The 27,471-nt window shown below is 47.9% G+C and overlaps 2 protein-coding genes across 5 annotated transcripts in view; one reads left to right on the top strand and one right to left on the bottom strand.

Annotated features, from left to right (window-relative positions):
* Window positions 1-294: 294 nt before the first annotated feature.
* On the top strand, window positions 295-12,699 carry CCDC92 (coiled-coil domain containing 92). Of its 4 annotated transcripts, none has more exons than XM_058158799.1 (4): window positions 295-451; window positions 9,666-9,812; window positions 10,966-11,007; window positions 11,339-12,699. In XM_058158799.1, exons 2-4 carry the CDS (start codon window positions 9,683-9,685, stop codon window positions 12,115-12,117), a joined length of 951 nt encoding a protein of 316 aa, XP_058014782.1. In that variant the 5' UTR covers window positions 295-451; window positions 9,666-9,682; the 3' UTR covers window positions 12,118-12,699. The 4 variants fall into 4 exon arrangements, with proteins under 4 accessions (XP_058014782.1, XP_058014780.1, XP_058014781.1 ...); XM_058158797.1 differs by having other exon boundaries at window positions 360-447; window positions 9,665-9,812; XM_058158798.1 differs by lacking the exon at window positions 295-451 and adding an exon at window positions 2,718-2,765.
* Window positions 12,700-14,148: 1,449 nt separating this feature from the next.
* Window positions 14,149-27,471, bottom strand: part of DNAH10 (dynein axonemal heavy chain 10) — a 97,140-nt gene continuing 83,817 nt past the window's right edge. The window contains exons 69-79 of the mRNA XM_058158616.1: window positions 26,835-27,018; window positions 25,936-26,136; window positions 24,373-24,582; window positions 23,428-23,523; window positions 21,857-22,028; window positions 20,823-20,954; window positions 19,882-20,093; window positions 18,627-18,794; window positions 17,754-17,934; window positions 16,420-16,565; window positions 14,149-14,599 (exon numbers count right to left, since the gene is read on the bottom strand). Of these exons, the coding sequence (XP_058014599.1) occupies window positions 14,453-14,599; window positions 16,420-16,565; window positions 17,754-17,934; window positions 18,627-18,794; window positions 19,882-20,093; window positions 20,823-20,954; window positions 21,857-22,028; window positions 23,428-23,523; window positions 24,373-24,582; window positions 25,936-26,136; window positions 26,835-27,018 (1,849 nt within the window). The 3' untranslated portion in view covers window positions 14,149-14,452. The remainder of the gene's footprint in view (window positions 14,600-16,419; window positions 16,566-17,753; window positions 17,935-18,626; window positions 18,795-19,881; window positions 20,094-20,822; window positions 20,955-21,856; window positions 22,029-23,427; window positions 23,524-24,372; window positions 24,583-25,935; window positions 26,137-26,834; window positions 27,019-27,471) is intronic.

Genomic DNA, 27,471 nt, shown 5'->3' on the forward strand with positions numbered 1-27,471 from the left:
GATGATGATGATGATGATATTAGATTATTATTATTAATGCTTCCTTGGACTCCTAAAGAGGTGAAGCTGCACCGGTGGAACTTCCGCACAGCTCCTCTTTCCCCGCCCCCCGGACTCTGGAACGCCCCCCCGAGGCCACGCCCCCGAGTGGGCGGAGCCGTCAACGGAAAGGAGGGGAGAGGGGAGGGGAAAAAAAACAAACCCGGCAACCGCTGCCAGGGGAAGCGCCCAGCGGGTTGCCGTGGCAACGCGGCAGCTGTTTCGCCGCGGCTGCACCTGAGCCTCCGCGCCTGCGCAGTTCCCCTGCCCTCGACGTCACCCCCGTCCCCCTCCTCCCCTCCCTCCCTCCTCCTCGTCGCTCCCATTGGGGGAGCAGCGCCCCCTCCCCTCGGCCTCCCTCCCCCCGGCAGGACCGGGAGCGGGGCGGGGGGAGCCTCGGCGGCGGCGGCGGGTGAGTATCGGAAAGCCCCCTCCCCCACAACCGCAGGTTCTTCCCATCATGCACCGCGCTGAGGGGGTGGGGGGGGCTTTGGCAGACGCCCCTCCCGTTTTACCCCAACCTCAGCCTGCTTGAATTACTGAGGAAGGGGAGCCCCCCCCCCATACACTTAAGAGGGGAGGGAGCTGGAGGAGGCGGAGGGGGGCTTAGAGGAGCCCCCACTAGTTGAGGACAACCCCTCCCAATATGGCAAAGGGGTGGTTTTCCCCGAGAAATGACAGGTGGAGACCCCTCCCCACTTAAGGAGAGAGGTCTGGTCTCCCTCTGGGAAGGCTGAGAGGAAACCCCCCCTCCAAGTAAGGGGGGTGGTTTTCCCCCATGGAATGACTTTTAGGGGAGCCCTCACTTAAGGAGAGAGTCCCCCACGCTCTGAACTTTGTGAGTACTTTATCTACCTATCTATCTATCTATCTCTATATCTCTATCTGTCTATCTATCTATCTATCGTATCTAATACTACTTATCCTATCTAATAATCATTCTATTTAATCTATCTAGCTAATCATACTATCTATCCATCTATCTATCCATCCATCCATCCATCTAATAATCATTCTATCTCTCTATTTATCTATCTATCATCTCTCTATCTCTCTATCTAATACTATCTATCCATCTATCCATCCATCCATCTATCTAATAATCATTCTATTTAATCATTCTATCTAATAATCATTCTATCTCTCTATTTATCTATCTATCATCTCTCTATCTCTCTATCTAATACTATCTATCCATCTATCCATCCATCCATCTATCTATCTAATAATCATTCTATTTAATCATTCTAATAATCATTCTATCTCTCTATTTATCTATCTATCATCTCTCTATCTCTCTATCTAATACTATCTATCCATCTATCCATCCATCCATCTATCTATCTAATAATCATTCTATTTAATCATTCTTTCTATCTATTTAATCTATCTATCTATATCTATCTATCTATCGTATCTAATACTATTTATCCTTCTACCTAATAATCATTCTATCTCTCTATTTATCTATCATCTCTGTCTATCTAATACTATCTATCCATCTATCCATCCATCCATCTAATAATCATTATATTTAATCATTCTTTCTATCTATTTAATCTATCGATCTATCTATCGATCTATCTATCGTATCTAATACTATTTATCCTTCTATCTAATAATCATTCTATCTATTTAATCTATATATCTATCTAATCATACTATATATCCATCTATCTACCAATCCATCCATCCATCCATCCAATAATCATTCTATTTAATCATTTTATCTATTTAATCTATCTATCTATCTGTCTGTCTGTCTTATCTATCCATCCATCCATTCATCTAATAATCATTCTCTCTCTCTCTCTCTCTCTTTATCTATCATCTCTTATCTGTGTACAGGTAGTCCTCGACTTACAACAGTTTATTTAGTGACCGTTCAAAGCTACAACAGCACTGAAAAAAGTGTGACCGTTTTTCACACTTAATGACCGTTGCAGCATCCCCTGGGGTCATGTGATCAAAATCCAGATGCTTGGCAACTGACTCATATTTATGACGATGGCAGCTTCCGGGGGGTGGGGGGAGGTCACGTGATCCCAAGTCCGTGGGGAAGCCAGATTCATTTAACAGCCCCGTGATTAACTTTTAACAACTGCAGTGATTCGCTTAACAACCGCGGCAAAGACGGGGCCGTAAAACGGGGCAAAACCCACTTAGCCAGTGTCTCCCTTAACGACGTAAATGTTGGGCTCCATTGTGATCGTAAGTCGAAGACCCCTTTGTATTAATCTAATCTCACCCTCCGCGTTTCCCGCTGGCTTCGAAACCTGCCTGCGGAATATAATTGTGTGGTTTGCGGCCGTTTTCCTAAATCTCCTTTTAATTGGAAGAATCTGTCTGGTTTTCACTTTAGAGAAAGGGAGGCTTCCAAAGGGCACCGACAGAGGGAGGGAAGGCGAGAAGGACCCCTCCTCTTAACACATACGCACATGCATGCAAACACATTTTCCTTTGCAGCTTTGTGCGGACCGATGGACGCAAGGTGGGGAAGATTAGTAGCATGGTTGCGATGCTCCGGTCTCAGCGCAGGCCCGGCTGGCTTTTTTCCTTCATGATAATGATAGCAACCAGACCAAGTCCAGCTTCTCGCTAGAATGGTGCCCCTCCCTCTTGTCTCTCTCCCCCCCCCCTCCCCACCACCACCCCCTCACCCTCCAGCTCACAAGCTAGCCAGCCGTCTGGCTGTCTGATATCCTACACGCTTCTCCAGCCGGAAGGTGGGATATCGCCGGGATGGGAGGGTCTCCTCCCCGCTTTTGTTAACCACACTGGATGGAAAAATGCCTGAACTGGGAGTGGGGTGGGTTGCTGAGCCTTTAGCGATGTGCTGGAAATGGGTAATTTAAGAAAAAGGCGCTGTTGGACGGGCTGGGGTGGGGGGTGGGGGTTTTAAGTGGGGGCTTGGAAAATCCAAGGGTGGATCCTCAAGTTCCTTGACTGCATTGCAGGTGGAAAAAACAGACAGTGTCTTTTTTTTGGGGTGTGTGTGTGTGTGTGAGAGAGATACGTGTGCAAATGACAAGTCCTTTCGCTTCCTCCTGTCTTACGCAGCAAGATTTCACTCCTGGGGTAACACTGCAGTCGGCGGTGCTGAATGGACCGCGCCGTCTCCCATCCTCGGGGCGGGGGGGTGGATGGGGGGCTTTTTGGGGGAGCGTGAATCCTCGGGAGCAGGGATTTTTGAGAATGCACGTGTAAGGGGGTGAGTTTGTCAACGGTGCTACTTTTTTTACGGCGGGTTTAATTTTTAACTTTTAGTGGAAAGGCTGCACGTTTGGGAGCATCGGATCCGGTCGGTGTCTTGGGATCCAAATTGTGAGGCTTTATTTGGAAAACTGAACGGCACAGGGGGTGGAGGGGGAGTGGGGGGGGGGCTTCCTTCCCTTGTCACGGTACTTTTTGGGGAGTCTTTTGACGGCTGTTCGTTCTCCGTGGGAAAAAAATTAGGCAGCCGTGCCTTGAAGGGGGGGGGGTTGCCTGCGTAAAGTTAGGGGTGCCCTAAAAAACATGAAATATTAACTCTCTATTCAGCCGGGAAGTTCTTCGGAATCGTCTCCCGGCATTAGCGCATTCTACCTTTTTTTTTTTTTTTTTGAATGCATCGTTTGAACCTTTCTCTTCTCAAAGGCTGTTAACTTTTTTTTAGCCGGACGAGCTTGAAATATCATGGCTGCGAAGTGCTGAATGGTAGACAAGGCAGTTGTTGAGTCCGGGTGGCTGAAACCAGACTCGGCTCTTTTGTGAGGTTGTAAAGGGCAGGAAACTGCACCACAGCCGGAATAAAAAAAAACCGCTCAGATTTTCCTCTAAAGGAAGCCCTTTTCTCGCTAGGAGAGGGACGGAGCTCACAAACTTCCAGAAAGTTAGAAGACGGCGTTAAAACAGGACGTTTCTTGCAGACCTCTGGCCTTAAAAAGGTGTAAGTAAGTGTGTCTCCAAAGGTCAGTAACGCTGGTGAACTTTGTGGCATCTTTAAGCAGATTTTATATTTAATTGGATGAAGCCAGGTGGTGTCACCGCTTGTTGTTTGTGAAGCAGTGAATGTTTCAGCGAGTAATTCACGGCGAGCCGCGCACCCATCGGCATTCACACAAGACTAATGGGTCGCGTGGGGCGCTGCCCAGCCGTATGAAACTGCCAAAGCAGGTGTATTTTAGGCCTGCAGTTTTTGGATTGGATGAGTCCCTGGCTCTCAATTTAGGGTCTCAATTTAGGGTCTCTGTAAAAGGGTTATTGTTTCCCCGTAAGAGCTGGAGGCTAAACTTCGCTTTCTTCCTCTGGTTTTGAGAGGTTTGGTCTTTTACTGCAATGCACGGTCCCGAAACAAAAAAATATTGTTTATTTTGCAGCTGGGTCTTGCTAAGCCATCGTATCTCGGCTTTCCGAGACTCCGCTCTGGAAAGCCGTTGTGCATTACAATCTATTTCTACCAGCCTCGCTTGCTACCACAGGGTGGTTATTATTTGATTTCTATAGCTGCCCACCTTGGTTGGGTGATGGTTCTGAAGATCAGGGTGGGGTCGGCAACATTAGGAAGTCTAGACTCTCGGCCACTTCCCTCTTCCTGCTTAACTGGACTTGTTGATCGGTTTGTATATTGGAGACCTTTAAAAAGGAGCGTCTTTGATTTTCAACGCGTCCCTCCTAAAGCTGGAATGGATGGGGGAAACTCCCCTTTTTTTCTTTTGATGGGGAAGGGGATTTTCAAACGCTTTCAAAGAGAAGGTTCCCACTGTTGCAGTTTTTCGTGGTGGAAGGACAGTGGGAGGAAATAAAATGAACAGACCAACGGAGGATTCTGCTAAATAGTTTGTCGGCCTTTGCCAAAATCTTGCCTGCACTGGGCTTTAAGTGGGTGGCAAGTGGCCACCAACGCCGCCGTGTCGGGAGCTGCCAGCTTGGGAGTCGTGTGGCCCACCGGGATGGGTAGTAGGGCTTGTCCGTCTTTCCAGTAAGTGTTTTTGGGGAGGAAGGGAAGAAAAGCAGGCGAGGTTAGCTCATCCTTTTGTCGTGCGGGCGACTGACTGACTGACTGACTGACGTCCTCCTAATTGTTCTCCCTTTCCTGCTCCATCACTGCCTTGTCACAGGGGGCTAAAAATAACACTGCAGAGACAGGTTCCGCAGGTCGGCTGGAAGGGAACCAGAGCAGCCTGTCTGGAAAATTAGGATGGGAGAAAGGCACAAGGGTGTGATGGAAATCAGCCTTCGCATTCCAAAAAAAGAGGACAGTCAGTCTCAGGATCATTTATTACAGCTTTTGAAAAGAGCCAGAACGAGACTTCTTATTATCATATATCTGTCTCTGTGTGTGTATGTCTCTATCTGGATGCTGGCCACCTCAATTTGTCTGACGACTTTAACTTGGTTACCGAGTTTGTCCATTTCTCTCGATCTGCCCAATTCAGTAACTGTGACTTAGTTGGAAGGGAGCCTGGAGGTCATTTAGCCCAACCCCTTGCTCTTGTGCAGGAGGCCTAGGCTGTTTCTGATAAATGGCTGTCCAGTCTTCTTCTTAAAAGCCTCCAGCGATCGGGCACCCACCACTTCTGGAGGCAAGTCGTTCCGCTGGTTAATTGTCCTCACCGGTCAAGACATTTCCTCCTTCGTTCTAGGTTGCTTCTCTCCTGGGTTAGTTTCCATCCGTTGCTTTTTGTCTTGCCTGTAGCTGCTTTAGCGAATAAGGTGGCCCCCTCTTTTTTTGGGGGCAGCCCTTCAAGTATTGGAAGACTGGAATCATCCTGGACGAAGGCTACACTATTGCAGACTTTCAACCCTTGTTCTTTGCTGGGTTTTTTCTCTACTCCCGTCCAGGTTTGTGAGTTCCTTCAGTTTATGACTCCTGCATCCTTGGCAATTGAGCTAATTAGAGAGGGACCGATAATGGCGGTGATTAGATGGCCAGCAAAACAACCCCAGCTTATGTTTTCCACGCTGGAGAGTAGAGTCCCTAGATCAGTGTTTCTCAACACTTGAGGTCAGCGCTGGTTCAGACATCTCGCGTTGCCACGATTGAGAACAATTCTGAGTACAATTCAGTTCAGGACAGAGCTGGAAGGGACCTGGGAGGTCTTCTAGTCCAACCCTCTGCTCAAGCAGGGGACCCTATACTATTTCAGACAGGTGGTCTTTTCTTAAAAACCTCCAGTGACGGAGCACCCACAACTTCTGAAGCCAAGTTAACAGATTTCACTGTTACGAAGTTTCTCCTTAGTTCTTCTCTCTTGGATTAGTTTCCATCCATTGCTTCTTGTCCTGCCCTCAGGTGCTTTGGAGAAGAGCTTGACTCCCTCTTCTTTGGGGCAGCCCCTCAAATACTAGAATATTGCTATCATGTCACCCTTAGTCCTTCTTTTTTCTCCAGACTGGCCATCCCCAATTCCTGCAACCGTTCTTCACGTTTTCGTCTCTTCGTTGCTCTTCTCTGCACATTTCCCAAAATCTCAACCTCTTTTTTTTTTTTTTTTGGTAACGTGGTGACCAAAACTGGATGCGGAATTCCAGGTGGGGCCTTCCTGAGGCTTTATAAAGCGGTAATAACACTCCACGTGATTTTGATTCTACGCCTCTGTTTATGCCACCAAGCAAGGATCGCGTTAGCTTTTTTGGCTGCTGCTCCGCGGCCAAATTTGGAAAGACAAATTCTCAAGCCCAAAATTTGATCTGTAGCATTCCGTAGAGTTGGTCCAGGGCAGGAATAAACAAACGTTAATGGCTTCTCTTCCCTGCAAACTCTGGGCTTTTGCAAAGAAAAATAAAACCACATGGAATAACCTTGGGTTCTCCTAAACCTTCCAAGTTGGCCTCGGACAGATAGAGAGAGAGAGAGGAAGGGAGAGAGAACTGAAGTAGAAAAGTCAGCATCGACCTACATTAAATTCCTACAAGATTCATTAGTTTTAACTATTTGCGGGAGCCGAGAAGGAGAGCTGGATAGCAGCATGTCCTGGAAACGTTGCCGAGATAATGGATGAAGTCACTGGTCCACTGCCAAGGAACGTCTTTTAGACTTCGCCGAGAATCAATCTTAAAAATTGAGATCATATGACTTGCATAAAGCAGATTCTCTTCCCTCCAGCTTCAGAGCCACTCTCGCCTCCGATGGGCGAGTCACACCATGCTGTGCTTCGTCACCTGATTTTTATTTTTATTTGGGGGGGGGCAGAGGGGAACATTCAGCAAGGCATCTGCAGATGAGGTTGCTTCTTCTAAACACATAATGTCAGTGAGAAATGTCTGCGAGGGATGAGACCTTGAGGGTCTGGAAAAAAAAACGGGAGGGGGGGGATCTCTTTGGAGAATCCATTTCTCCCTTTGGCCCAGAATCTTCACTTGGGGTGACCTGCTAGCCACCTTCCAATATCTCAGGGGCTGCCACAAAGAAGAAGGGGGAGGGGTCCACCTATTTTCCAAAGCACCTGAAAACAGGACAAGAAGTGATGGATGGCGATTAATCAAGGAGAGAAACAACCTAAAACTAAGGAGAAAATTCCTAACAGTGGGAACAATTTAACTAGCGAAATTAACAATTAACCAACGAAACTGCTTATCCTTCAACAGTTGTTGTTAGTTGCGAAGTCGTGTCCGACCCATCGCGACCCCATGGACCATGTTCCTCCAGGCCTTCCTGTTTTCTACCATCCTCTGGAGTCCATTGAAGCTCACGCCGACTGCTTCAGGGACTCCATCCAGCCACCTCGTTCTCCGCCGTCCCCTTCTTCTTTTGCCCTCCATCGTTCCCAGCATGAGGCTCTTCTCCAGGGAGTCCTTCCTTCCCATTAAGTGGCCAAAGTATTTGAGTTTCCTCTTCAGGATCTGGCCTTCTAAAGAGCAGTCAGGGTTGATCTCCTCTAGGACTGACCGGTTGGTTCACCTTGCGGTCCAAGGGATCTCGATGCAGGAGTCTTCTCCAGCACCAGAGTTCAAAGGCCTCCATTCTTTGGCGCTCAGCCTTCCTTGTGGTCCAACTTTCACAGCCATCCCTTGCAACTGGGAAAACCAGAGCCTTGACTATACGCACTTTTGTTGGCAGGGTGATGTCTCTGCTTTTTAGTACGCTGTCTAGATTTGCCATGGCTTCCCTCCCCAGTAGAGATTTTTAAGAAGAGATTGGTCAACCGTTCGCCTGAAGTGATATAGGCTCTCCTGCTTGAGCTAGAGGACCTCCAAGGCCTCTTCCAACTCTGCTACTGTTACTGTTCTCTTAAGGGCTGTTCTAATGTCTCCCGGATCTCGTGTTCCTCTTTGGAGAACCACGGCTTTGAAATGCCCTCTTGATGGAGGTCTCCTTAGTCTTGATGGACACGGCTCAAAATGTTTGACAGTATCAAGGTTTAGCCAACGCTCTAAACCAGCCCCCGTTGATCTTCAGTCTCTGTTGTGTGAAAGGAAGGATCATCATGGGTTGATCCGAAATCTCCATCAGGCTGGTGGCATCTAAGCTGGCAGGTGGAGGTGGCTTGGCCAGCTCAGGTGTTACCCCAGTGACCTTGGTTTCTCCATCAGTCACCTGTCAGGGAGTCCGCTGGAACTCTAACATCCACTCCCTGGTGGTGACGTTGAGGTCCAAACGCAGGAGAAGTCCTCCTTTCCAGAAACTTCTTTGCAGGTGTCTATGGAGATTCTCAATCATCCAAACCATGGTTGTCCCAGGAGTACTTTTTTCCAAAAAGGCATTTTTCCGACTTTCTTGGATTATTATTTTTTCCTCTTGAAAATGTTTCGCTTCTCATCCGAAGAAGCTTCTTCAGTTCCTTGCAGGTGTCGGCAGTGGTGGGATTCAAATAATTTTAACAACCGGTTCTCTGCCCTAATGACCGGCTGGGTGGGCGTGGCCACGGTGGACGTGGCCAAGGGGGTAGCACTTGGCCTCCTGGACACACCCATGGGAGCAAAAATGGGGCCTAGGGGACCTTCCTGCACTTACCTGGGAGCCAAAATGAGGTGCGTGGGGACTCCTGGAAGGGGCGGAGCCAGCCAGTAATTTAACTACCGGTTCCACCGAACCGGCTGAATCCCACCACTGGGTGTTCGGCATTCCTGTAGGGCAGAATTTGCCGGCTTGATGAATGTTTGTTTGGTCTTCTGAGGATTTGGGGACAAAAACCCGGGCGTAATCCAAGGCCTCCTGGGCAGCCGATTTCCTTCTTCGGACCCCACTACCGAGTCTCTCTGGTGGCCAGTTCCATAGATACGTGAATCCAACTGAAGTGCCTCGTCCCTCTTCCTCTACTCCCCTCCCCTCCCTCCCTCCCTCTCACCCATTATGACCACACAGCTATCCCAACCAGGTGGAGAGTTCTACCGGTGGTCAGCTCCAACTGAAAATATCAGTGATGGTAAAAGAAAGGAAAGACCCTTCCCAATTTCCAACTTTCGGGCTCTCCGTGGACCCTGGCAGGTGGCCGATGCGGCCTTCGCTAGCCTTTTCGTAGGGTGGCGCCGATCGTCTCCTCCCAACTCAACCCAACCCACCCCTGGCTTCGTTTTGATCTCTTCTTTCCTCCTCCTTGCCAAGCGATTCCTTTCTGTGTCATCTAAAGGTGCGCTCCCTCCTTCCTTCCTTCCTTCCTTCCCTCTCTCCCTTCCCTTCCCTCCCTTTCTTTCCCTCCCTCCAGATTTGCTGGATGCCAGGATGGCAGCATCGAACTTGGAGAATCAGCTGCACAGCGCCCAAAAGAATTTGCTTTTCCTCCAGAGGCAGCATGCAGACACCCTCAAGGGGCTGCACACCGAGATCCGCCGTCTGCAGCAACACTGCACAGGTAAACCGGGAGAAAAAGGAAAGATGGCTTGGGGTTCCTCAGTGTACACGTAGTCCTCGACTTACGGCCAACAATTGAACCCAACACTGCCGTTGCTAAGCGAGACATTGGCTCGGTGAGTTTTTCAGCCCCGGGTTACGACCTTTGCGGCCGCCGTCGTTAAGCCAATCGCCGCCCGTCGATATAGGTGAGCGACCCGGTTGTTAAGTGAATCCAGCTTCCCCCTTGACTTTGCTTATCAGAGGGAATCCCGTGACCCCGGGAGACCGCAACCGTCATAAAGTCGAGTCGGTTGCCAAGCGCCTGACTTTGGATCACGGGGATGCTGCAAAGGTCGTAACTCTGAAAAAAAACGGTCGTTAAGTCACCTTTTTTGGTGCCATTGTTAATTTTGGTCACTAAATGAACTGTTGTTAAGTCGAGGACTGCCTGTCTTTGCTGGCTGGGGGATTCTGGGAGTTGAAGTCCACCCATCTTGCAAGAGAATACACTGGGCGGATAATAATTTTATTTTATTTTTAATTCTTTGGCTTGGCTGATGTGTCCAGATTTGGGGGCAGAGGGAGCTTCTATTGTCTGCTGATAGCCATTTACAGATAAGGGGATAAAGGTAAAAGGTTCCCCTTGCACATATGTGCTAGTCGTTCCCGACTCTAGGGGGCGGTGCTCATCTCCCTTTCAAAGCCAGCGCTGTCCGAAGGCGTCTCCGGGGTCCTGTGGCCGGCATGACTCAGCGCCAAAGGCGCACGGAACACTGTTCCCTTCCCACCAAAGGTGGTCCCTATTTTTCTACTTGCATTTTTTTTACGTGCTTTCGAACTGCTAGGTTGGCAGAAGCTGGGACAAGTCCCGGGAGCTCACCCCGTTACACAGCGCTAGGGATTCGAACCGCCGAACTGCCGACCTTTCAGTCGACAGGCTCAGTGTCTTAGCCACTGAGCCACTGCATCCCTTAAGTGGATAAAAGTGTCACATAAATAAAGTAGGTTTCCCAGTGTGGAGATTGGTCACTCTGCAAGTCATTGGTCATAAAAGTGTTTTCCAGAAAGGCCCGTTAACCTTCTCTGGGATTTCGTTTCCAAGTTGCCCAGTCTCCCCGGGAAGATTCAGCCGAGAGCTTCTACGATATCCTAACTCTTTGTCTGTTTTCCAGATCTGACCTACGAGCTGACTCTCAAAAGTTCAGACTTGACAGGTGAGGCACCTGGACGTATTTGCGTAAACCTTCCTTCCGTACTTAGGGCATTTCTTCAAATCTTGTGGAAGGGCCATTTCCACTGCTGCCGTTTTTATGAGTTTGAATCAAATCCCATTATTTCTTTTTTGGCAACCTCGGGGGGTGTTTTTACAGGGAAGGCAGTTCGCCTGCGGTGATTTTTTTCCCCCCCCAGCGACCGACGGTTCTGGGAAAAGCGTTCTTATTCTTTGGCTTCGTTTCTCGGCTCGTTTTCGTAGAATTTTCGGTCCCGTCTCGAATCCCCTTTCGAAAACTAAAAACCCCTCCTTCTCTCCCTCCCTCTTTTCAGAAAATGGGATTTCGAGGAGCGAGGAGCTCAGAAGGAAATGCGAGGAGCTGGAGGCCCAGCTCAAAGCGAAGGAGATGGAAAATAACGAGTTATTGAAAGAGCTCGAGCAGAAAAACGCCATGATCGCCGTGCTGGAGAACACCCTCAAGGAGCGGGAGAAGAAATACTTGGAAGAGTTAAAGATGAAAAGCCATAAATTGAACATGCTCTCCAGCGAACTGGAGCAACGGGCCGGCACCATCGCCTACCTGACCTCCCAGCTCCACGCCACCAAGAAAAAACTCATGAGCTCCAGCGGGACGTCGGACAGCTCTCCGTCCGGAAGCCCCGTGCTCTCCGGCTACAAACCCGCTCCTCCCAAGGAGAAGCTTCCGGAAACTCCGCGGCGCCGGATGAAGAAGAGCCTGTCCACGCCGCTCAACCCTGAATTCGAGGAGGCTTACCGACTAGGCTCGGATAGCCGTAAGCTGCTGCTGCGGGAGCCGGTGGATGCCATGCCTGACCCCACACCCTTCTTGCTGGCCAGGGAATCCACCGAGCTGCACCTTCCAAAAGAGAGGCCTTTAGTCATCCCGCCCATCCCGTCCGAGCGCACTTCGTCCGAGCCTCACAGCCCGGCCCGGGAGAGGCAACACAAGAGCCACGTTGGGGTGGCCCACCGCATCCATCACGTCCCTCCCGCCCAGCCCCAGCCGCCCGAGGTGGAGACGCTGGCCGTGGACCAGGTGAACGGAAGCAAAATGGTTCGCAAGCATTCAGGGACGGATCGGACTGTTTGAACCCCGGGCGCTTGGAGGGGACTCTCGGCAGTCAGCAGAGGGCCGGGCTGCAGCCCCCCTCTCCCTCCCTCTTCCGAGTGCCCCCCCCCCGCGTGCATGCCAAAATCTTTCCAGAACTAGAGTCACTTCTTCCTCACCTGTTCCTATTGCAGAGTTATCTACCTAATGAAACGCTGTAGCCAAACTCAGGTGTGTCTGCCTGAATTGCTTGCCTCCGATGCGCCTTTCATTCATGCGGGGCGTGCCGAGGGGGCCCCACACCTGGCCCTCCATAGCCCTAACGAAAACCGCCAGCTCACCCATCTGCCCCGCCGCGCTGTGTGTATCGGCTCTTACCAGTAAAGGCCTTCCCTAATCTGTCACTTCGCACAGTCATGATAAATTCTTATTTTCGGGGGTGGGGAGGGGCATCTTGAACTCCCCCCCTCAGGTCCGGGGGGTGGTGGTGATAGGAAGGAAGAGCAGCCGATGGAGAGAGACACCCCACCCTATACTCTGTCCGCCTTTCCGCCACGTGATCTTGATCACAATGTTCCTTTTTTTTCTTTGTTCACGTTTTTCTCTACTAATCGACTAAAATCCCAACAAACTCTTATTTTGCTAATCCTGGCTGAGCTTGTTTGTGTCCTTTGTTGAAGGTGTGGAGGAGAATCGGGGGGGGGGGGAGGGGAAGGGGGCGGAGGGGAAGAGCGGACGCCCACCATGGTGGAGTGGAACGGGTCTGTGTTGGAGAATCAACCAACCATCGGGGTGATTATGAGGGTCTTGTGTGCTTGGTTGGAAGGGCTGCAATCTGGTAGTTCAAAATTCAGCTGGAGGATAGGAATAACCAAAGTTGGAAGGGACCTTGGAGGTCTTCTAGTCCAACCCCCTGCTTAAGCAGGAGAGCCCATACCATTTCAAACAAGTAGTTGTCCAGTCTCTTTTGAAGAACCTCCAGTGACTGAGCACCCAAAAATTCCAAAGGAATAAGATTACCGTATTTTTTGGAGTATAAGACGCATCTTTTTACCCCCAAAAAGAGAATGAAAATCTGGGCGCGTCCTATAGTCCGAATGTAGCCCTGCCCAGCCTCTGAAACAGAGGTTTCAGAGGCTGAAAAAAAAAGCCTCCGAAACCTCCGTTTGAGAGGCTGGAAAAAAAGCCTCCGAAACCTCCGTTTGAGAGGCTGGAAAAAAAGCCTCCAAAACCTCCGTTTGAGAGGCTGGAAAAAAAGCCTCTGAAACAGAGTTTCAGAGGCAGAAAAAAAAAGCCCAAAAAAGCCAGGCACAGAGCTCACAACCAAGGAACCTGTTGCTAAAGTTCACCTCTGGGAACAGCTGATTGAGGGTATTTCGGGAGGCCAATCCACCTGCCAATCAGCTTTTTTCTTATTTTCCTCCCCAAAAACTAAGGTGCGTCTTATACTCCGGTGCGTCTCATAGTCCGAAAAATACAGTATTGTACTTTTCAAGGTAAGCTTATGATATTCCTTTTGTGGTGAATTTTTTAAAAAAACGTTTAGTGTTTCTCAACTATGGTAACTTGAAAACCGACGGACTTCAACTCCCAGAATTCCCCAGCCAGCATCTTGAATTCTGGGAGTTGAAGTCCACAGGTCTTCAAATTACCAAGAGACAGAGAAACCCTGATTTAGGTAGGTGTTTACTGGAATGACAAAGGGACTTACTTTGAACATGATACCCATTTTAAAATGCCTGGCATGAACTAGCATCGATTTAGAACCTTCTCGCTTCTTTCTGGGTCAAATTTTACAGCCAAGCCACTGATCCCAAGAATTTAAGAGGAACGCACCGTGAAATTTAAAAATGCGCTTAATCTTTCTTACAGATTAAGGTGACAATCTTCACTGGTGTAATTTCACTAATAGACAGAGATTAAAATTGCATCCACGCCGAGAAAAATCGGCCAAAAAAAAAAAAAAAAAGGACCAAATAAATCTATTTTCAAGGCAAATGGACAAGTTAATCCGCTGTAATGAAACCCATGGCATTTTGTGGAACTGTATCAAGTCACATATTTATTTTTGGGATAATAAGTTAAATAAGTTAAAACTTTCCTGGGTGTCATCTTAGCTTTAGACACACATACCCAAACTACGTCTTTTACATCAAACACATTTGCAAAATTATTTATTGATATAAAGTGCAATATATAAATATTTGTTTAAAAAAAAAACAGAACAAGAATTGGCAACTGAAAATTAAACAAACCTGCCAAAAGTAACTTTGCAACCAGGGAGCCTCCGGTGGCCCAAGGCAAGGAAGGAAAGTTGGGTTTTTCAACTGTCGCCTTTCTTCACCTCTTTTTCCCCACAAATTGGCTGCACCGATGCTTAATCGGCATTTAAGGTGAGGCAAACCCCTTGGAGGACCCAGTGAGAAATATGCCTCGTGGTAAAGAGATCAGCTTCAAATACCAATCCTACCCCCATAGCGTTTCTCCGCATGGACGTCGTGTAGACTGGGGTCCGGAAAGTGTTCTAAAAAAATACCAAAACCATCATGATGTCTTCGTTAAAAAAATCAGACAAAACTTACAGAAGTGAGTAATTGTAGCTCAGGATTGAACTGGGGGTTCCTGGGGGCTCTCTGAGCTTGGTGGTTTTCTCGCAGACATTTCATGACCCAACTAGGTAACACCATCAGTGTCAAAAAGGAGTGGGAGAGGAGGAGGAAGACTGTGGGGTCTTGGTGCTCTCTGGGCTTGATAGTTTTCTCACAAACGTTTCATGACCCAACTAGATAACATCCTCAGTGCTAAAGGGAGTGGGATATGGAAGGAGGGAGGGAGGGAGGAAGGAAGGAAGGAAGGAAAGGAAGGAAAGAAGGAAGGAAGAGATAGAGGATAGGAGTGAAAGGATTGCAGAGTCCTGCATGCTCTTTAAACTTGGCTGTTTTCTTGCAGACGTTTCATGACCCAACTAGATCACAACATCAGTGCTAGAAGGGAGTGGGACAGGAGGAGGAGGAGGACTGTGAGGTCCTTGGTGCTCTCTGAGCTTGGTGGTTTTCTCGCAGACATTTCATGACCCAACTAGGTAACACCATCAGTGTCAAAAAGGAGTGGGAGAGGAGGAGGAAGACTGTGGGGTCTTGGTGCTCTCTGGGCTTGATAGTTTTCTCACAAACGTTTCATGACCCAACTAGATAACATCCTCAGTGCTAAAGGGAGTGGGATATGGAAGGAGGGAGGGAGGGAGGAAGGAAGGAAGGAAGTAAAGGAAGGAAAGAAGGAAGGAAGGAAGGAAGGAAGAGATAGAGGATAGGAGTGGAAGGATTGCGGAGTCCTGCATGCTCTTTAAACTTGGCTGTTTTCTTGCAGACGTTTCATGACCCAACTAGATCACAACATCAGTGCTAGAAGGGAGTGGGAGAGGAGGAGGAGGAGGACTGTGAGGTCCTTGGTGCTCTCTGAGCTTGGTGGTTTTCTCGCAAACGTTTCATGACCCAACTAGGTAACATCATCAGTGTCAGAAAGGAGTGGGAGAGGAGGAGGAAGACTGTGGGGTCTTGGTGCTCTCTGGGCTTGATAGTTTTCTCACAAACGTTTCATGACCCAACTAGATAACATCCTCAGTGCTAAAGGGAGTGGGATATGGAAGGAGGGAGGGAGGGAGGAAGGAAGGAAGGAAGGAAAGGAAGGAAAGAAGGAAGGAAGAGATAGAGGATAGGAGTGAAAGGATTGCAGAGTCCTGCATGCTCTTTAAACTTGGCTGTTTTCTTGCAGACGTTTCATGACCCAACTAGATCACAACATCAGTGCTAGAAGGGAGTGGGACAGGAGGAGGAGGAGGACTGTGAGGTCCTTGGTGCTCTCTGAGCTTGGTGTTTTCTCGCAAACGTTTCATGACCCAACTAGGTAACATCATCAGTGCTAGAAGAGAGGGTGGGGTTTGCTCCATTTATATCCAAGCAGTAAACAACACTCCAGTCAAGGAACTAATGCCACAAACTCTTAAACAACAGTCGAATTCGAAGGACCGGTAAGTCCACTCCCACCTACATTGATGAGGGCAAGGCTCTTGTATATAAATAGAGAGCAAAACCCCACTCCCTATAGCACTGATGAAGTTACCTAGTAGGGTCGTGAAACGTCTTTAAGAAACCCAATCAAACTCTAAGAGCACCAAGGGCCCTACTATTGCCATACCACATGCCAACGTGCCCATCGATGCCCAAATCAATGAAAGAAAAGGTCCTCCCTGGTCTGGGAAGGAATATCCTGTCTCTGTCCCCCCACCACCACCACGCCAAAAAAAAATCAAAAAATCCACCACCAGCTTGTAACCTCCGCTCCTACCTGCAGCTTGAGCCGATGGGCCTCGATGGGAATGATCTTCAGGATGGGCAAATCTACCACCAGCACTTTGGGTTTGCTCCTGGTAAGGCAGCCGTTCTCCAGGTCCCAGTCGGCCCCCTCCAAGTATAAGCCGGAGACAAAACACCCTGCAGGGAGGAGAAGGGAGGCGAGCCCCCAGTCCCGAGAGAAAGAGAGAGAGAGAAAGAGAGAGAGAATCCTCAGCTACCTCGCATTTTAGAAATGCTGCACACGCGCGCACACACACCCTCAACAAATACAAGACTAGCACATACAGGGACTGTACTCGTAGCTTCTTTACCCTCCTACCATCGGGAAGGAGAAGAAAGTGATCGGAGAAAATGAGTAAAGAAAACATACATATTTGATTATGCATGTAATAACTGCAGCAAGGATAAATATTTGCGCAAAGATGGAAAGTCCCTTCGGAAGAGGAAATAATTCAGGAAATATTAGAAGGTGCAGAAATGAATGGATTGACCCTGATAATTAAGAGAGAGAGAGGGGGGGGGGCCTCGGGTGGCTCAGACTGCTAAGAGAGTCTGTTATTAACAGCAGCTGCTTGCAATTACTGCAGGTTCAAGCCCCACCAGGCCCAAGGTTGACTCAGCCTTCCCTCCTTTATAAGGTCGGTAAAATGAGGACCCAGATTGTTGGGGGCAATAAAAAGTTGACTTTGTATATAATATACAAATAGGATGAAGACTATTGCTTGACATCGTGTAAGCCGCCCTGAGTCTTCGGAGAAGGGCGGGATATAAATGCAAATTAAAAAAAAAAGAGAGAGAGGAGACAGAAGACTATAAGGGATGGAGACAATTTTATAATTGGTTAGAGAAGAGATATAGATCAGCAGTTGGCCAGAGACAGACAGCGTGTAAGTTTAATAAACTGTTGTTATAGCTCTACAAGTCCTTGCTGAAAGGCCCTGTTCACGCACGTTTTTCACACTTAGCAACCACTTCCAGCATCCCCACCGTCATCTGATCAAAATTCACTTGGCAACTGGCTCATATTTACGACGGCCGCAAAATCCCGGGCTCACGTGATTCCCCTTTTGCGACCGCCTGACGTTCAGAGTCAATGGGGAAGCCAGATTCCCTTAATGACCGTTTTCCTAGCTTAGCAACGGCAGTGATTCACCTAACAACGGGGGGGGAGGGGGGCAGGAAAGGCGGCAAAAGGGAGGCGAAGCTCACTCGACAAACTGTCTCGCTTAGCGACGGAAACGTCGGGCTCAACCGGGGTCCTAAATCTAGCCAGTTCATCCAGAAGGTTTGTGGGCTCCCTGAATGGATGCCAGGGGGACGCCTTACCTTGGCCCGGCCGTTCCGTGACCTCGTCTGTGGTCCGGTATTTGGTGACTTGGGTGTATAAAGTGGAGCGATCGAGCGGCCAGCCGTTCTTTCTGCAGGTGGCTTGGACGAGCGCCGTGAGGTACGACTCGGGAATGTGCAGCCCCGACAGCCACATGACGCTGGGCTCACTTTCTTCAACCTAAGGGCAGCAAGGTTTGTGCTGTGGCTTGTGGGCCCGCCGGCCCCTCCAGCAGCCGAATCAGAGGAGGACGAGGGGTGGGAGTCGGAAGGGATCTTGTAGGTCTTCTAGTCCGACCCCCTGCTTGGGCAGGAAACCCTACACCACTCCAGACAAATGCTTATCCAACAGCTTCTTAAAAACATCCAGTGTTGGAGCATTCACAACTTCTGCAAGCAAGTCGTTCCACTGATTAATTGTTCTAACTGTCAGGAAATTTCTCCTCAGTTCTAAGTTGCTTCTCTCCTTGATCAGTTTCCACCCATTGCTTCTTGTTCTACCCTCAGGTGCTTTGGAGAATAGCTTGACTCCCTCTTCTTTGGGGCAACCCCTGAGATATTGGAACACAGCTATCATGTCTCCCCTAGTCCTTCTTTTTGTTAAACTAGACATACCCAGTTCCTGCAACCGTTCTTCATATGTTTTAGCCTCCAGTCCCCTCATCCTCTTTGTTGCTCTTCTCTGCACTCTTTCTAGAGTCTCCGCATCTTTTTTTACGTCATGGCAACCAAAACTGGATGCAAGTCTTCCAAGGATGGATTTGCCAATACATTATATGTCAGTGTGACCTGAGCATGCTCTGGAAAGGGGGTCAAAGCACAGGCCCCTCCCCCACTTAACAAGGGCGCTGCGAAGGCGCCGTGTCTACTTACCCACGATGTGTACTGCAGAAACCTGTTCTTAAAATAAATCATCCAGTTGCCCAGGCTCTTGAGCGTATCGGGAGCCAACTTCCTCCAGATGTTTGGAATGTGACCATTGAAGAGAGCCCGGGCCACTTCGTCCAGTTCGTTGCTCATGCCAACCTCCCCAGCCAAGGCCTGGGCAGAAGACACGAAGGATAGTTGGTATACTTGGCACTCAAGACAGGGGGGGAAATAGAGTAGAGTACAGTAGAATAGAATAGGATAGGATAGGATAGAACAGAATAGAAGAATAGGAATAGGAATAGGAGAGGAGAGGAGAGGAGAAGAGATGAAAATAAAATTAGAATAGAATAGAACAGAATAGAATAGAATAGAATAGAATAGAATAGAATAGAATAGAATAGAATAAAATAGAAGAGAAGAGAGAAGAGAATAGAATAGAAGAGAATAAAATAGAAGAGAAGAGAATAGAAGAATAGAATAGAATAGGAATAGGAATAGGAATAGGAATAGGAATAGGAATAGGAATAGGAATAGGAGAGGAGGAGAGGAGAGGAGAGACAAAAATAAAATTAGATTAGATTAGATTAGATTAGATTAGATTAGATTAGATTAGAATAGAATAGAATAGAATAGAATAGAATAGAATAGAATATAGGAATGCAGGATAGAATAGAAGAAAATAGAAGAGAAGAAAATTAGAAGAGAAGAAAATTAGAATAGAATAGAATAGAATTAGAATAGAATAGAATAGAATAGAAAGAATAGAATAGAAGAAAATTAGAATAGAACAGAACAGAACAGAACAGAACAGAACAGAACAGAACAGAACAGAACAGAATAGAATAGAATAGAATAGAATAGTATAGTTTATTGGCCAAGTGTGATTGGACACACCAGGAATTTGTCTTTGGTGCGTATGCTCTCGGAGTACATAAAAGGAAAAAAATAAAATATGTTCATCAAGAATCACCAGATACAACACTTAGCGATAGCCATAGGTTACTAAATAAGCAATCGAATCGTACTAGGAGACAAATAAAAGCAATAATAAATCGTAGAGTTACAGGCAACGAGGTTACAGTCGTTACGTGGGAGAAGAGAGGTAACAGGAAGGCTGAGAAGAAGAACAGTAAATAGTCTTGACAGTGTTGTGTGAATTAGTTGTTTAGCAGAGCGACGGCATGTGGGGAAAAGCTGTCCTTGTGTCTAGCAAAGAGGGAGAGTTTAGACGGGGTGGGTGAGATGGTTCTCTGCTTACTCTCTGCAGCTCAGCCAAAGACTTGGTCATCCGGACGATGAGTTTGTTGAACCTCTCCAGTTCCTGCAGCAGCACCACCGTGGTTGGCGAGATGTCGATGCCCAAAACCTTCCGGATATGGTCGAGATCGAAGACCTTGGGCATTTTGTTCTCAATGTCCTTGGCGACCTGACCGATGTACTCGTCCCGGCTGATCCCAGCACCGGATTCCCCTAAAATCAAGACAAATCAATTGGACAGAGGAGGAGGAAGAGAAGGAGGAGGAGGAGGAGGCAGGTACCTCAAAACCTTTTTCGTTGGGTGATGATGAATCCAACGTTGCAGAGTGGGAAATTTCTGCTGATTGAAGTGAGGTTGTTGGGGTTTTTTTGGGAGGGGGGTTAATACGGGTAGTCCTCGACTTATAACAGTTCATTTAGTGACTGTTCAAAGGCACTGGAAAAAAAACGACCTACAATCGTTTTTCACCCTGATGACCTTCCCATGGTCACGTGATCAAAATTCAAAGGCTTGGCAACCGGCTCGTCTTTATGACGGCCGCAGTGTCCCGCAGGGGTCATGTGATCCGACAAGCCGAGCCGATGAGGGAGGCCAGATTCACTTAACAACCGCCTTACCAATTTAACGACGGCAGCGGTTCACTTAACAAACTGCGGCGAGAAAAGGCTGTAAAACGGGGCAAAAAATGCACCTAACAAATATCTCGCTTGAACAACAGAAACGTCGGGTTAAATCGCGGCCGTTAAGTTGGGGGACAGCCTGTATATTCCAGCAAAATTTTCAACTATTTGTTTATAGATTTTTTTTTTAGCTGTTTATTCCAGGCAGTGAAAATTAGGAAGGTATGGTCAGCAGAGTTGGATGGGCTTCTCCCTTAGAGCCTCGACGCAGAGCAGAGGCCCATTTTCGTCCAATTCTGCTGAACCGTTTGAGGGCCTTACCTGTTTGGGGCTGTAGCTCTAAGAGATGTGACCACATATCGCGGGCTGCCTGGGTATAGTACCCGATTTCAGCGTTCGGATGCAGGCCAAATACCTCCGGCGTGTTGGCTAGTGGTAGGGACTCAATCTCTTCTGTGGAAGGAAGACGCCGAAAGAGTGGGATTGAAGAGGAAAAGAAGGAGTAACAGGCTAGCAGTCTTCCAATATTTCAGGGGCTGCCCCAAAGAAGAGGGAGTCAAGCTCTTCTCCAAAGCACCTGAAGGCAGGACAAGTAGTAATGGGTGGAAACTCATCAAGGAGAGAAGCAACTTAGAACTAAGGAGAAATTTCCTGACAGTGAGAACAATTAATCAGTGGAACAACTTGCCTCCAGAAGTTGCGAATGCTCCAACACTGGAAGTTTTTAAGAAAATGTTGGATAACCATTTGAAGTGGTCTGAAGTGGTGTAGGGTGGGGTGAAATTCAGCAGGTTCTAACAGGTTCTGGAGAAGCGGTAGCGGAAATTTTGAATAGTTCAGAGAACCGGCAAATACCACCTCTGGTTGGCCCCAGAGTGGGGTGGGAAATGGAGATTTTGCAATATCTTTCCCCCAGGAGTGGAGGAGGGAATGGGGATTTTGCAGTATCCTTTCCCTGCCACGCCCACCAAGCCACACCACGCCCAGTAGTAAAAAAATTTGAATTTCATCATTAGTGTAGGGTTTCCTGCCTGAGCAAGGGGTTGGGCTAGAAGACCTCCAAGGTCCCTTCCAATTCGTATTCTATTCCATTCCATTCTAATGGGGCTTCAATTTAGAATTATATTTTTAAAAAAAACCACGTTGTGCATTTCTGTTAATGTATGTAATTAAAGAGGCAGCAATGAAAACCCCCTAAACTGTAAAATATGGATGTGCTATTGTATCTGGAAGAGTGCTACGTTAAGGGATGTTATTATATTTCTCCCCCCGGATGTGTCAAACTTGAAACCAGGTGTGTCCAATCTTGGAAACTTTTAAAACTTCTGGACTTCAAATCCCAGATGGTGCCTTACCCACAAAATCGTCCTTCGATGCCCCTTCGGGGATTCGGTAATCAACCTCGTCATTGTGGAAAAAATGGAAGGGCTGAAAAGTATCAAAGATAAAATCCCCCAGGTATTCATCCATGTAGATAGTAAGGATGCGCCGGTCGAAGCTGTCGATGGCTCGTCCGCCGTACATCACCTAGCCATTGGCAGAACGATCAAGGCTTTAATCGCCGTTTGAGATGGACTTTTTTTTCCCTGGGCTATTTTATTTTTTAAAATCTTTTGATTTATTTGTCAAATTTAGAAACTGCCCATCTCTCTCACAGAAGGGACTCCGGACGGTGTACGAATAAAATATCGAAACGTTAAAAAACTGCGCATAAACTTTAAAAAGAGGCAAAGGTGGTTAAAATTGAACATTCAACGTTAACGAAAAGTGCGGAGGGAGGGTCTCCAGGATCAGGGGTGAAAATCCAGCAGGTTCTGACAGGTTCTGGAGAACCAGTAGCGGAAATTTTGAGCAGTTCGGAGAACCGGCAAATACTACCTCTGGTTGGCCCCAGAGTGGGGTGGGAATAGATATTTTGCAGTATCCTTCCCCTGGAGTGGGATGGGAATGGAGATTTTGCAGTATCCTTCCCCTGGAGTGGGGTGGGAATGGAGATTTTGCAGTATCCTTCCCCTGAGTGGGATGGGAATGGAGATTTTGCAATATCCTTCCCCAGGAGTGGGGAGGGAATGGAGATTTTGCAGTATCCTTCCCCTGGAGTGGGATGGGAATGGAATTTTGCAGTATCCTTCCCCTGGAGTGGGGTGGGAATGGAGATTTTGCAGTATTCTTCCCCTGGAGTGGGGTGGGAATGGAGATTTTGCAGTATCCTTTCCCTGGAGTGGGATGGGAATGGAGATTTTGCAGTATCCTTTCCCTGAGTGGGATGGGAATGGAGATTTTGCAATATCCTTCCCCAGGAGTGGGGAGGGAATGGAGATTTTGCAGTATCCTGCCCCTGGAGTGGGGAGGGAATGGGGATTTTACAGTATTCTTCCCCTGGAGTGGGGTGGGAATGGAGATTTTGCAGTATCCTTTCCCTGGAGTGGGGAGGGAATGGAGATTTTGCAGTATCCTTCCCTTGGAGTGGGGAGGGAATGGAGATTTTGCAGTATCCTTCCCTTGGAATGGGGAGGGAATGGAGATTTTGCAGTATCCTTTCCCTGCCATGCCCACCAAGCCACGCCCACCAAGCCATGCCCACAGAACCGGTAGTAAAAAAAAAAAGGATTTTACTCCTGTAAATTGGTTTAGTCCTAAACCAATTTACAGGTAATCCTTGGCTTACGACGGCATCTGGGACTGGAATTTCTGTCACTGAGCAACGCCGTCGTAAAGGACAGGCCGCAGCCTTAGCCAAAGTCGATGGGGAAGCCAGCAGGAAATTGCAAGTCCCCGACCCACAGATTGGGGAGAGTGTTTCCCCACCCACCCCCCGCCCCAATAGCCAGAAGATATAATACTGGGCCTTCTAGTTGAATATTGGCCAGTCTCGTGGGGTCGTTTTTGAGTCCCCAACTTGTCATTCTGCCCCTCCTCTGCTCACCTCTCCGATAAGGTACTTAAGGCTGCCCCAGGGAATTTTGTCGTCGTTTTGCTGGAAAGCTTTGGTCAAGTATGTGTTGAGGATCTCCATGCAGACCTGGTGGAATTGCGGGGGAAGTGGTGGGGGGGGAAAAATTCACGGATTAATCACTGGGGGGGGTCGTCTCGCTTGGCTTAAGCCTTCCTCACTTCCTGCTCTTAAAACTGACAATGCTCCTTTTCTCAAAGCAAAATGAAAACGACAACAACAACAACAACACCTTTCTGTGAGCAGCTGGTTGTAGCAGACAGAGACGGATGCTACGGTGAATTTGCAGGGGAAAAAAATAATAAAGCACAGTGAGGCAGAAGAACAGCTGGAGCCTGTTCCCAGTGTGCGCATGCGCAGATCTGCCAGGAGAGAAAGAACAGCTAAAGAACAAGGGCCGACTCAGGAGTAAAGCCACAGGTGGACAATGAAGGGCCCCTCCCAGAGGGAATAAAAGAGGAGCAAAAGGAGAGTGAAATTTGCAGGAGACAATTAGTTCGCTTAATTGGTTTGTGAGTCTCAGAGACTCCTCCAAGTTATTGAAGATATTGGCCCGGCAGCTCTCCAAGCCAGGCAAAGTCTGTGGCTGTAAATTCTCCCTTGAAAGACTTTGCTGGATGTGAATGAGAAGAATTCACAGTAAAGGGGTTTTTGTCGGGACAAGGAATCTGCTTTGTGGTTTGGGGAAGCCTAGGTCAGAACACTTAACAACAGGAATGTTGGGGTCAATTGCGGTCGTAAGTCGAGAACTGTCTATATTAGATCCTGCGTTCGGCACTCAATGTCCTGCTACAAGTTATTTGTGTAGTGTGGGGCTTTAAAAATGTGGGGCTCAGGGGTTTTTTTGGGGGGGGAGGTCCTCCTAAATCCAAGGGGATTCTGGCCACGCCCTGCTGAGGAACCGAAATGTTGATTAACCTGGAAATCCGATTCGTTGAAATCGTAGGGCACATTCCAACCGATCTTCCCGAACTTCCTCCTCTCCTGGACCACGGCGTGGAAAAACGCCAAGACGTAGACCAAAGACTTGAAGGCTGTGTGAGGACATTGTTCGAGTGATTCGTGGGAGATCTTAAAGAAGGTCGCTCTCATGTTGAGCTTCAAGCCGTTGGGTGGCTCCGTGACAACCTGAGATGGGGGGGAAGTTCGGATGGGTTGAGTCACCAGATGCAACGGCTTTCTGATGCTCCCCTCCCTACAGATGCTTTGTGAACTTTCGTTGGTCTTTCTTTTTTTTTTTTTTTCGGGGGGGGGGTGTTAAATATTTTTTATTGTTTATATCACATATTCAATTTCAAAGAAAAATTCCTTGTGTGTCCAATCACACTTGGCCAATAGAATTCTATTCTATTCTATTCTATTCTATTCTATTCTATGTTGAAGGGACGTGATGGTTCAGTGGCTAAGATACTGAGCTTGTCAATCAGAAAGGTCGGCAGTTCAGCGGTTCGAATCCCTAGTGCTGCCTCGTAAGGGAGTGAGCTCCTGTTAACTTATCCCAGCTTCTGCCAACCTAGCAGTTTGAAAGCAGGTAAAAAATGCAAGTAGGAAAATAGGGACCACCTTTGGTGGGAAGAGAACAGTGTTCCGTGGGCCTTTGGCGTTGAGTCATGCCGGCCACATGACCACAGAGATGTCTTCGGACAGCACTGGCTCTTCGGCTTTGAAACGGAGATGAGCACCGCCCCCTAGAGCCGGGAACGACCAGTACGTATGTACGAGGGGAACCTTTACCTTTATATGCAATAGTATCTATCGTTATTGAAAAGTATACTATCTTCCATTATAGTATCGATTATGCAACCATCAAAATATTTACTCTTCAGTTTTTCTTTCTCATGTAGTCCATATTTCACATAAATCCACTCCTCTAACCTCAGTATCTGTTACAACCATTTGTAGAATAGTTCCCATGTTATAAAATATTCTGAGTCTTCTTTTGCTTTGATTTCTAGGGTTAACCCAGGGGTCTGCAAACTTGGCTCTTTTAAGACTTGTGGACTTTAACTCCCAGAGTTCCTCAGCCAGCTTTGGGAACTCTGGGAGTTGAATTCCACAAATCTTAAAAGAGCCAAGTTTGCAGACCCCTGGGTTAACCTATCCATTTCTGCACATTCCAGAATTTTTTTGATTATAATATCATCTATAGGGGTTTCTGGATTTTTCCAGTATTGTGCATATACAATCCTGGCTGCTGTTAGAATAAGTAACAATTTTGCTGGTCTGTCTCCATTCCTACTGTGCCCGTCGTGTCCCGGGGCTCCTCACCCAAAATTAAGCCCAGTGACACCGGTCAACACCTGTCACTCAGGAAGTTTGGAATGTTCTTCTCTTGTCAGATCATCTGCTCCAATGAATTTGATGGGGGTTATTTTTCAGGGTAGGACAAATGGGAGGTTGGCCACCAAAGATTGGCTCCCTACCAGAAGAGCAAATCAGAGTTGAGGGCATGAAACGATCTCTTCCGGGTGCCGTTTATACCTTAAGAGATTTTTGAAGGATCCCAATGGGAAAACCTTTGGTGGGGTCAGTGGTCAACCACAGTCGGAAATCCGGGTGAGGCTTTGTAATCCTTTCGACGGCCTTCTCCAGGTCGATCAGCCACTTCACCAACAGATGGCAATTCTGCAACATGAGCCACTGTCCACGGGCCACCGCGTTCTCCAGCAGCTGCAGCGCCACCTGGGAAGAGAACGAGATGGGAGCGCGAGGTGTCTTCAGGATGTGAGCCAGAAGAGATCTTCAACCAAAGGAGGGTGGATCCATGCAGAGATCCACCTGAAAGGGAGGGCAGTGGGAAGACACTGGGTTCAATTTATGGACCTCTAAGGCAGGGGTCTCCAACCTTGGTCCCTTTAAGACTTGTGGACTTCAACTCCCAGAGTTCCTCAGCCAGCTTTGCTACAAGTCTTAAAGGGACCAAGGTTGGAGACCCCTGCTCTAAGGAACCGAGCACCCCTGTTCTAAGGAACCGACCCCTGCTCTAAGGAACCGAGCACATCTGGTTAACTACTGTTATTGCCAACACTCCAATATGTCGTTTGAGCAAAGGGTTGAGCTCATGGTAAGAAATTCTCCAGCTACATCTGTGGCCTTCTGTTCAATTTTTAAAAAACTTAAAAACCTGAATTGCAGGTGAAAATTGAGTAACTCAGAAAGAAGAGACCAAAAGAAGCAAAGACGTATCACAACGCTAAAACTAAACGAAGCATTCCTTCCCCATAATAAGCAGACAGATGTTAGGAAGCCCCATCCTGCCTGTTGTAGTTCACAAAATCTGGAGGACCCATAGATTCTCTGCTGCCGATGGGGGAAAAAAACAGAACTTCTCCAGCCAAGGAGAGTAAGGCCATCAACCGGAACTTTCTAACCAAACCTACCTTCTCCTGCCCCTGGCCCATCGCCAGGAATTTGAGCCGGTTGCCTCCAAAGCCTGTCCGATCGGCCAGTTTCATGAGGTCAGTAGCAGGGTCAGAGCCAGGGCTCAGGATGAAGACAATGGGTGAATTAGGGGTACTTTGCTCATAGATGGCTTCGAAGCTGATCACCGGAGGCTGGACGTACCTGAGGAGATGAAGGGGAAGAAGAGAGAGGAGGACAACTGATGGACCTGGAACCCAAGAGGTCTTACTGAATGTTGTGGCCCACCTCGGACGATGAGGAGGTTGGGGAGGAACCTGGACCAGTCCTGGATGTCAGGAAATTGTTAATTGCCTAACTAGTTGGCCAGGCAATATATAAACTAACTATGTATGTTTGTAGAAAGGCACGATATTGCTTTAAGGTTGTGCTGCATCATGCAAGCATCCCGATTGGTTGAGCTCTGTAGCCAATGTATAAAAAGGACTACTAAATTATGGCTTGTGGGGAATCTACAGGGACGCTACAGCATTGTAACCTGATGGCTAGTTACTGATTCCTCAAGATACTGACTGTTGTGAATTGAACTGTGTTTTACCGAACTGAAAGAAGACCTTGTTTGTTGTGCAAGTCTACGTTGGTAAGAAGACTTGATAT

Source organism: Ahaetulla prasina, chromosome 15, assembly GCF_028640845.1.
Source record: "Ahaetulla prasina isolate Xishuangbanna chromosome 15, ASM2864084v1, whole genome shotgun sequence".
Lineage (NCBI taxonomy): Eukaryota > Metazoa > Chordata > Lepidosauria > Squamata > Colubridae > Ahaetulla > Ahaetulla prasina.